This window comes from Ixodes scapularis, unplaced genomic scaffold (assembly GCF_016920785.2).
Source record: "Ixodes scapularis isolate PalLabHiFi unplaced genomic scaffold, ASM1692078v2 PGA_scaffold0__279_contigs__length_252992795, whole genome shotgun sequence".
Lineage (NCBI taxonomy): Eukaryota > Metazoa > Arthropoda > Arachnida > Ixodida > Ixodidae > Ixodes > Ixodes scapularis.
Window position 1 is genome coordinate 123,012,690 of NW_024609835.1, and position 11,389 is coordinate 123,024,078.

At 50.0% G+C, this 11,389-nt stretch overlaps 1 protein-coding gene across 1 annotated transcript; it reads right to left on the minus strand.

Annotated features, from left to right (window-relative positions):
- Positions 1–5,969: 5,969 nt before the first annotated feature.
- LOC121837294 lies at positions 5,970–6,978 on the minus strand (the record flags this gene model as incomplete). Its single annotated transcript, XM_042292890.1, has 4 exons — positions 5,970–6,220; positions 6,269–6,527; positions 6,594–6,807; positions 6,890–6,978. Coding segments are annotated over 4 exons (813 nt in total), but the record flags the coding sequence as incomplete, so codon positions are not given.
- Positions 6,979–11,389: the final 4,411 nt, after the last annotated feature.

Below are 11,389 nucleotides of genomic sequence, written 5' to 3' on the forward strand. Positions count from 1 at the left end.
TAGGTCATGTTCATCGTTCTTGCCCGTTACCACGATGTCATCCTGAAATGCACCTCTGTAGGACAAGTTCCCGGCGAGTTCTTCGATTACGCGTTCGAGAACAGCTGATGCTGCTGTTATTCCGAATGGCACTCTGTTCACCGGGTAGAGCCAAGCTTTGTGTGTGTTGATCGCAGTGAGATTTCTCGATTCTTCCACTAAGGGGATCTAGAGGCAGGCTTGTCTTCAATTCAGCTTGGTGAACTTCTACCCCTGAGCAATCTTTACAAGAATATCTTCAGTCTTCGGTAGTGGTGCCTATCTGGCTTCAAAGATGGGCTGATAGTAACTTGACAATCCCTACATATCCGCACTTGCCCACTCGCCTTTATCGTGACGCACGCATCGACAGCGGCTCTCGAGAGAACACTTCTTTGCTCGACTTGAATAGCTTTTCAGAGCATCGGATCACTATACCCGATTAAAAAGCTGCGTCGTTGGCCGAACATTTCTGAAAACTTGCATCAGTTCCGAACAATATTCAGATAGCATAACATTAGAGAATAGCCTCATGGCTCACCATCTTACCGCGGATATTGCTCCATCGTGTGGTTGCCGTATTGCCTCGCAATTTCACCAGTTCACGCCACCACGAGGTAACCTTATGCATGAAGCTGTAAGAGAATACGGCGCAAGATCACCAGGGAGACTGCACAAAGACTTCACAAACGAACAGCTCCATACTACGTAGACTGCTACTTGTGTTCGGACCTATCTTAACTGAATAACAAGTTTGTGTTTTTACTAACAATTCAAGACCATTTTTAACTTCGAGTCGGGAACAACCCAAGACGCTACAGTGATGACCCGGTTTTCCCAATGCGACCACCAACAACCGCAGCTCAGCCATGCCGGGCGAGGAGCCCCTCTCCGGCACCGTCTCCGCAGTCACCCTCAAGCTTCCTCACTTCTGGTCAGCGGACCCGCTGCTGTGGTTCATCCAAGTCAATTCTCAATTCGCCACTCGGCGAATTACAGCGGAAATGACGAAGTTACACTACGTCGTGTCCAGCAACTCTCGAACCATAGTAACAAAGGTGTAGAATGCGCTGCTCACACCACCAGCTGTCGATTTCTCAAACACGCTAAAGGCACAGCTGATCCGCCGGACAAGCGCCTCAGAGGAGAAACGCCTACAGCAACTCTTGACCACAGAACTTGGGGACCGGACTCAAACGCAGCTCTTGAGTCGGATCGAGCAGCTCCTCGGGGACAAAACAGCAACCATCGACGAGTCCCTCCTTCGTGAGCTCTTCCTTGCAACAGCTGCCGAGAAACATACGGATGGTGCTCGCATCGGCGGGGGATGTCGGCCTCGACAAGATCGCCGAGCTCGCGGACAAGATAATCGAGGTCGCGAAGTCGTCGCCCAACATCTCAGCGGTCCACATCCAATCCAGTTCAAACTAGGTGTGTGAACTCCGTGCCGAAATCGCTCGTATCGCTGACCTTGTGGCGAAGCTTCAAGATTCTTGCGGCCGCCGCACATCCCGCGGTCGTTCTCCCGCCCACCGCCAGCCTCGCTCCTCCTCCCGTACGGACTCTGGCTACGTTTACATGAATGCGATCGTAGCGCATCGAATCGAGCAGGGACCAACGACACGCAGCCTGTCCTCTTACTTCTTCCTCTTCTACCCGACTGCTACCAATCGAAATCGCGAAATCTCGACTCGATGCGCTACGGTCGCATCTATGTAAATGCAGCCTCTGACTAGTGCTGGTACCATCGACGTTTTGGCGCCGATGCTGGCAAATGCGAGCCCCCTTGCACTCAAGCGGAAAACACCAAGGCCGAGCACTGATGGAGGCAAGTGCTCCCGCCGATCCCTGCATTCGCCGATCTTCGTTTTTTGTGACGAATCGCTACTCTGGTGCTCGCTTCCTCGTGGACACCGGGCCGAGGTTAGTAGAGAGCTTTAGGGAACCGGAACAAAATACGATCGATAAACAAAAACGATCGTTACCTTGAATCGGGCGTGTGGACCGATCGTGTGCCTTGGAACGGCTTTGGGGGAACCGTATTTGCAGACGATAGCAGACGATCGGTACAGGTCGCGCCCCCTGGCAACGGAATACTGCATCCGCCTCATCGAGAAAATACAAATTTGCTTGTTTGTACAAATCGCAGAAACTCAAGTAAAGATAGCACCCCAAATATATAGAGAACCTAAAACATTGCATACCTATTTATAGTTCGTCTCGTTTTTTTACTGGAATGAATGCGCTTGCGTAATACAAAACCTGGCGCACCAGGGCGTGTCGCCGCTGGCACTGCGAAGCTCTAAAATGTTCGCCTGCTGAAGAAGCAGACGAGCTTTCCGACAAGAATGGCACTCGATCTTTTTGACAGTGACTTGGAGTTGGCTCTATTCGGCGAAAACAATTTAGAAAAAGTTATTTTGTACGACTGTCTGTGCACTAGGAGTAGGCGCTTGTTGGCGGCAAGGTATGGGACGTTCAATCTGGCGTAGCTTTTAAGTAATAAAAGAAGTTGTGATACCACGAATGATGTGCGGATACAACGAATAATGTGCCACCATATTTTTTTTTTCTTTTAGTTGACCACATTTATATATTCGGGGAATAAAATAATGCCTCGACCGTACATGGTAACTTGTTTTCTAATAAGTCATGCGTTCTCAGCGGGCAAGCTTTGGTGTTTTGCAATAACCATATATGATGTTTACACCAACCACGTCCTGATATGCAGAAACGTTGCCGACAGCAAACTCGATCTGGCACAAGAACACGCTCGCGCGCGCTTATCATCAACATTCGAGGTCGTCTGCTAGCGATCCTGTCTCTTTCCCTCGAGGCCCACTGCAGGGTCGAGTATTAAGAAAGCTATGGACAAATAAAACTAGAAATATTGAATCGCGAAGAAAATACAAAAATAACCAAAATATACTCACTTTCTCAAGTTGATGCGGTCATTTTTCTTGTACAAAGTTACGAGGAGGTCAATCCATTCCTTCGCTCCTCGCAACGAGAAGTTCTTTTTCGACGCTGCGTTTAAGCATTTAAGGACGTCATTCCAAAGAGCTGGAGTAAATAAAGAGTGGCGCCTAGCACCTCCCGAAGTAGAAAGATGCTGTCGTCTGCTGTAAACCGCTTGCGAAAAGGAGGCGGAGGGACGGAGGTAGATGCGGCGCTCATGTTGCTCTTTTACGGTACAGATAGCAGACGATCACGGTCGTACGCCCGCGTACCGATCGTTGCGTCGTGTACGGTACGACCACGAAGAAAATATAAAGGAAAACCTGTAACTTTACTGCTGTGCACTTATTAAATACATCACCTAATATTCGAAGGGCTTGTTTTATAGGATATGTGTGATTAGCATTTGTACAGAAATTTTTAATTCATGCAACATTTTTAAACTGAAAAGTATCCAGAGCCTTGATGCAGAAGGCTGTTGCTCATTGTGTTGCCACTACAGATAATCCTCAGTCATAACACCAGCTGGGAAAAACGGTGATAAGTGCTCGAAATGCACATCCAATGTTTGTATAAAAAAAAAAACTTATGATATGAAAAAAAAAAAAAAGAGGTGCACGGGCCAACGGGTTCGAACCCTCCATTACCGCTTCCCTACGAGCTCAAGAAATAGGCACTCCAATCCACTGAGCTACTGATCAGACGATTTTTGGCTTTGCTAAACGTTTATCTATTTCTATTGAAAAAGTTTTATTGCGTTTTGTTCTTTATTCTTTTTCTTATTTGCTGACTCAAACTTTATGGACTTGCTGTCACACATGGCGCTCCTGCCAGGCACTGCCACGAGTTATTTTCTTCATGTTTGGAGCCACGGCACGCTCTCTCCGCCAGCGGAAGAGCCGTTTTGCTAACCAAGCGAGACTGTCCATGTGGGCCATTGGTCGTGCCGGTCGTGCCTTACGGTTTGACCAGCGCATTACGGTAAGATCGCAGAAGACAAGCGCATGCGCAGTTCGTACCGGAGGGCCCATCGTACCGTATCGGATGCGCAAAAACGGTTCCCTAAAACTCTCTATTGTCATCTCCGCAACCGTACAAGTAAACCGGTACCCCAGCACGTCGCAGCAACAACGCGGCCATTTCGACGCTCGGTGCGCGTTCCCTGGCACACGATATCGGACTACGGAGCACTTTTTGCTGGGTTTTCATCTGCGCGGCGATTTCGCACGCAATTCTAGGCGACTATACTGCCGAGTGCGCATGGATAAGGCAGTTCGTGGATGAAAGTGGGGTTTGCCTTCTAACGGCGCGTGTAAAAGTAAGGGTACCGTTGGTGCTGTGCGCAGTGGCGGCGGTGTGTCGAAACCTTCCGGGGTTCAAGACTTTTTTGTTCTTAAATCGGTCAGACGCAATGCTGAGGGCGAAGGGTTCGAGCTTTTCGGAGGTCACCGCTCAGTCACTAGCCACCACCTAGGTGCGCGAGCATGCAGCATTGCCGGAGACCGCGGACAGAGGTAAGATGGAACGTGCTAAAACATCCCGCAAAGTCGGGGCAGGCGTCCTATCCGAGCCAGGTGTACTAGAGACGCGGCCTTGCGGGGGTGTCATCCATGACGCCGCGAAATGGAGTATCAAAGCGAGTGGCGCGATGCTTGGGGCGGGGGACTACTGTTTTCACACCGCGAAAGGGTTTTTCTAGCGCACCACGGACTGTTAAGAAATCGAGGTTGGCCGAAAAGGAAGGTGGCCCAGCTTTGAAAGCTAGGAAATTGCGGTGAAATAATGTGGCGTTACAACGTTGCTCAGAGGTTGTGCCTTCCCACCCTGGTGACTCGAACGGAGTAGAAACAATTCTGCGGGTTCATAATCAGGCGGGGAATATGCCGAGCGAGCATATTCTTTGTTTGGCTTATGAAACTGCGCGCGTGTCTTTTCAGGAGGTGTATCAAAAGGGGGTATCGAATTCATGTTTCCGACGACGGGTCCCGACTCTCGCGTTTCGGAGTAAACTCGCGAGGGAGCCGGGGTCGGGCAGGCAAGAGCTAGATAATAGTTCGACTTCGTCGCGGGTTCAGACGGGCCTCGCAAACTGCTCTTAGCATTTTAGGGAAGTTCAAAAGTTTTGCGTTTCGTGTTGTTGCGTTGCCACTTAATGGTATTTTGTTCGGCTACAGCACCTGCACTGGTTGAGAGCTTTTCTGAACAAAATTTTGACGCCAAGTGCTCCATGAATGAAAGGAGTGCTTTATATTTGATGGAAATTTTATTTATGTAAAATGTATCTATAGTTTAAAGGATCCCTTGAGTGACCGTTTTTTTTTTCAATTTTAGCAGTGTATGTTAAAGAGACAAAATATGTGGTATATTTATAACAATCTGGCGGATTCCAGGGTTGGCTGCGCACTTGCAGTCCTGCGACCTTAGCGAATCTGTGGCCAGACCGCCGTTTGTCTCATCTAGCCCACTGACGATCTCCCTTCAAAATGTGACTGCTGCAATTCAAGAGAGACACTCGGCGAGCGACGATGGTTCTTCGGATTACAACGTGGGTTGCAACCGTTTGGGTCTAGGAGAACTCGTCACAAGCCAACTCGTCACAGCCAACTCGTCATAGGGGAACTGGTCACAGCGGGCATCTCGTCATAGGCCATCTCGTGCACGGGGAACTCGTAACGGCGGAGAACTCGACTTTCGTCAAAATTTGTTTGTCGCAGGATGCGCCTCCGAGGCTTCAATTTTATAATAGGTGGTATTGGACTTAGGGCTCCCTGTTCAGCCCCATCTGGCTATTCGCTTCTGTTCAAGCAAATGGGGTCTGCATGGCTGACGAGTATACCAATTTGACTGCACCTTTCCGGAGACGTGTTGTATTTAATGCGCACAAAGCAGCAGGGATTTTGAACATGACAAAAACCATAAAAACATCAATCAAAACTTCGTTTATTTGCAAAACGTGACAAGTGGTTTTCTAAGAAGGAATGTCCCGAGTTGACTTACAGCCGTACATTGCGTGCGATGCATCTCAGTGTCGAGAGCGGCCGAGCTGCGTCGTGATCGTACAAGATTCGTGAAATGCGCTCATTGAGTACCCGGTACTTCGCGGCCATGCCGGAGGGAGGTTGACTAGCGTCCAGCTGCGCGATCTTCATTTCTTGCAAAGACTGCTCTCTCTGCAGGCATCCAAGGAATGACCATAGGTTAGGCCTGCTGCAGTTGATGTTTGGAAAGAGTCGGTGGTGAGCGGCTAAAGCCCAACAAATAAAAAAGGTTGCTCAGCGTATAGCAATGGCACAAACCTGGAAGCTGCGGTGCCAAGCTTCGGCGGCGTTGTTTGTGCGCGGAAGGCCCTCCAGAACAGATGCGTGGACAGACCAGACACTTGTCGGGAACATAGCAGACAACAATCCGTTCCGTCGACGACGTCCGATGTACGTGTCTTCGAAGTAGAGTGCAATAGGCATCGCGTCCGTTGAAAACAATGCCACGAGGTCCTCGAAGGCATCTGGAACCTCTGCAGGTGGCAGAAATGCCAAGGCAGGCAGCGTCCTCACCTGCGATTGCGTACGAATTTTAATATATTCATTAGTATAGCAATCATACCACGCAGTCGAACTTACCAAAACCGCGAAATCTTCGTCTGTTCCGTAGCATGTCTGGAAGCCAAGCTTGCACAGTTTGCGATACACGGCCTGGCATAGGTGGAAGAAACAGCCTTGAACACGCGCTTGCGGGAAAATGTTGCCAGTGGCGATGATAGCGGCGGACTCAAAGTCACAATACACCAGTTCCACCGCAGGCTGTGTCAGAAGACTTGAAAGTACTGTAAAAAGCCTGAAAAAGTGTCGGCAATATTAATCAGCCACATGATTTTACAGAGTTCCAATTTCAGAACTAGTCCTAGTACAAATCATACCTTTGATAGGTCTCTTCGGTCTTGTTTGGCAGGAGAGCGTACACCAAAGGAATGACCGCGTCTTTGTACATTCCATGCACGGTGTACACTTGGAAAAAAATGGATGGCGTAACTTTAAACGTTCCGTCCATAAACCAAGCTTTTTTCTTTTTTCTTTCTATATGTATATATACCTTCAAGCTAGAGTTTTACCGAGTGCACGCTTCGCTTTCCCGAATTTGAAGCGATATAAAAAAAAAAAAAAGCACTTTTTCCTTTTGAACCTTATCACCCCCTCACAAAAGTCTTCCCTCTAAAAACAATGAAAAATAGGGGTCACTGGGAAAGACTTCCTTCTTTTGAATCTTTGCATCCCCCTTAGAAAAATCTGCCCTCTAAAAGGAACTGTGAAAAGTGCTTACAATGAAAAAGTTGGGTCACGGTGAAAGACAATACACCCTTGTGGGTTTATCGAACAAGATAAAAAAATAAGTAAGAAATGTGACGAACGAACTGAAAGCATTTGACGACTTTTTCTGTGACGAGAAGGTCATTGCGACCACTTCCCCTCTTACGAGTTCACCTAGTACAAGATGCCCTCTTTGACCAGTTGACCTATGACAAGTTTTCCTGTGACAAGTTGGCTGTGACGAGTGGACCTGTTCCCCAACCGTTTCGACCTCTCTTTGTCCGCCTAGCGAGCGGGTTCGACTTCATGGCTGCGCCAACGACCACCCACCGAGTGACCAGAGTCTCGGACTTGGCATCCGGGAGCTGCACAGCATGCCGGCCGACTCGGCGGGGGTGGGGTGCCGCTTCCGGCTGACGCCAGCGTGTCGCCCGACACAGCAGACACAGCAGATACAGCGGGAGCTGACTCCCGCTGTGTCTGCCCCCGATCTCCCGCTCAAACCCGGGGAACCGCTTTCTCGGAATTCAGTTCGAGTGCTGACGGACGATGGACATAGGTTAAGACGTTTGGGTCTCGGTGTATGAGTGGGAAAGCGGCTCTGTTCCCGCGTTCTTCGGGAAACGGGACGAGAGAGATGCCTTGGCAGGGGTGTCACCAACTGGGAGGTTTGTGTCCGGCATGACTGCGGAGACGTCCCGCAACAAGAGTGCTCTTTCCACTTGCGGGTCCTTGGACAGGGAGCTCCTCGTCACTTCAAGGGGCTACATTAGCCGGTGCTCGGACTTCTAAAGACATTTCTCTTTTGAAAAACCTGAACCGCAACATCACGCTGTAAATATTCCCGTGTATAAACGTCTTCTTCCCTTCGCAGACGCTCCTTAGCCTCTTCAAAGTCATCCGCGCTCGGATGTGAGGGGATGCTTGGCACGGAATCATATTACAATCAAGGTGCAGGTAATCCAAGAGTCACCCCAGTCATCAACCAAGGAGTAACTCTGGGAGTTTCTCGGCATGAGAAACGTTTTCCCGTGCTGCGTAGAAAAACTCCACCCGCTGCACGGCATGCTTTCGGGTGCAAGGAACTCCAAAGCCGAGCTGGACGAGCGCACTACATCGGCTTTCGATCGTGCCTGAGAACTTCTCATCACAACGACCATGCTTGTGCATCCCAAGAAAGCAGTCTTACTTTCGGTGGCCATCGACGCTTCGGACAACGCTATCTGCGCTGTGATTCAATAGGAAGTACACAGATAGTGGCAGCCGCTTCCGTTTTTCCCCGGAAGCTAACTTCCACCAAGCAGTGTTACACTAACTTTAGCCGCAAGTTACTGGGGGTGTACTTGGCCTTGCGGCATGTCAGGTCCTATCATCAAGGTGGACAATTTTATTTGTGTTGACCGACCACAGGCCCCTTGTTCACGCCTTTCGTTCCCTGTGACCCAACGGTGGAAGGAAACTTTCTCAACGAGAGCTGCGACAAATATCACGTGTCTCAGAATTTACATCGGCCATCCGGCACGTACATGAAACAGAGAGCGTCGTGGCTGATGCTCTGTCCCGAATGGGCACCTGCACCAGCGAAACACTGGCTGTCGTCGATTTTGTAAAACTGGTAGCTGCATAGCGAAAGGACGACCTCCGTCCAACACCCAGCCGGTTTGTATTCCGTGATATTCCTCTACCTATGCACCCCATCGATCTAATACGCGACATATTTACTAGGTCGCCGCGCCCCTACTTGCCACTACAGTTTCGCCGCCAGATCTTCGATACCCTTCACGGACTTTCTCAGACCGGAATCAAGGCTGCCCGACACCTTATAACATCTCGCTTCGTGCGACATAGCATTAACAAAGATGTTCGACACTGGGCCCGCACATGCCTACTGTGTCAGCGCTGCAAGATTCAGCATCACACGGTCACACCCCTGGAAACCTTCGATCCACCTGAGATTCACTGTTCGACCACATCCACATAGATATCGTCGGACCGCTGCCACCTTTTCAGGGAAATGTTTACCTTTTGACTTGCATAGACCATTTCACTCACGAGCTGGAAGTCGTCCCTCTGCCCAAGATCACCGCGGAAACAGTGGCGTATGCTCTTGTTACCTACTGGATTTCGTGGTTCGGCAAGCATTCCACTGTCTCCACAGGCCTGGGCTGGCAGTTTGAGTTCAGTCTCTCCTCCGGCTTCACCAAGCTACATGTATCGGTGTATTAGCACTACTGCTTACCATCCCGCCATCAATAGCATGGTAAAACGCTTTCATCGCCAGCTTAAAGCCGCCCTCGAGGCCCACCAACGTCAAGATAGGATGAAAATTCTGCCCCTCGTTCTTCTCAGCAATCGGACATCCTCAAAATCCGATCTCGCTTGCAGGGTTGCGGAGTTGTTCTAGAGGACAACGCTTCGCCTCCCCGGCAAATTCTTCACATCCACGCAAGGCGACACCTGTCTGGACTTCACCAACTACATGATCCAACTACGGGAGGCCATGACAAATATTCGTGTCACTGCACCCAGCTAAAACCTCAGGTAATCCACCTACATTAGCCAGGACTTGGCCACCTGCACATGTGTCTTTCTGTGGAAAGGCGCAATGCGGAAGACCCTGCAACCGCCCTTCGACGGGCCACTTATGGTGTGAATACGAGGTTTAAAAAGAACACCACACTTGCGATTCGTGGGTGCAACAAGGTCGTCGCGTTGGACCGCGTCAAACCAGCTTATTTGGATAGCGTGCCAACTGACACTCCTGCAACTATACCACCCCACCCGGAAGTGCCGCCTAAACAAACAGTGCTCGAGCCGAACTCTCCTCCTCCTCCACCCGTCCACCCACAGTTCATCGCCCCGAACGTCCAGCAATCGGAAATCCAGACACGCACCGGCCGCCACGTGCACTGGGCACAGCGCCTGGGACATGCAGCTCTTGCGACACCCGCCACACCCTTCACTCGCTCACTTACTGCGAGATGAAAGTATAGGCTCAGATAACACCATTCTGCAAACGTTCACCTACTTTCTGGGGAGGGAGTACTGTCGCGACGCACACACCAACCTAAAACGGCTCCCGAGAGATCGCCTCTCCGCTCGACTCGATAGGCTTCTTAGAGCACAGGGTTACGATACCGGGTTCAAGTGCCCCGTCGTCGGTTGAACACTGCGGCTCCCTTGCGTCAGTTCCGCGCAGTATCCGGATTGCATAAAATAGGATAACAACCCCATAGCCAGCGGCGTAGACTTTCCATTTTCCCGGGGGAGGCGGCCGGCTGAGAGGTTCTCCGGGGGGGGGGGGGGGGGTATGCTTTTCCGCGCAATTGTTTTGACACCGGCAATTATCAGTAGTTTATTTTTTGGGGGGAGGGGGGGGGGGTCATTTTACAGCGTACTAGGAGCTCGTTACATGGCATTTAAACAGCGTCTGGGTAAGGATCATGGCCCCGGGGGGCTCTGCCCCCCCCCCCCCCCGGATGTCACCAGGGGGGGGGGGGGCACGAGCCCCGATGTCTCCCCGTAGTCTACGCCTATGCTCATGGCTCACAACGGCAGCCCGGATACTGCTCCATCAACTGGCTGTCGTATTGCCTCGCGATTTCACCAGTTCACGCCACCGCGAGGTAAACCTAAGCACGAAGGTAAAAGAGACTACGGCGCAAGGTCATCAGGAAGACTGCAATGAAAGACTTCATAAAAGAACGGCATTACACTACAAAGACTGCTCCTTGTCTTAGTATCTTTCTTAACTAAATAAAACTCGTGTTTTTACTAACCGTTCCAGACCAATTTTTACCTTCAAGTCTGGAACAATCAAAGACGCTACACCTCCATCACCGGAACGATTGGAGTCGTCCACCTTCTCCCCACCAAAGGAGTGATTATGTGATTTTTTTCAAGAGGATCGAGCTCAATTTTCTTCGATATTTTGCGGAAGAGCTAATGGAACTGGCCTTGGTCTGAGAAACTTGCGCATCATACGGCAACCGCTGGCCGCTCTTACCCAATTTTCAATATATATATATATATATATATATATATATATATATATATATATATATATATATATATATATTTTCCCAATTTTCAATTGGGAAAATACCCAATTT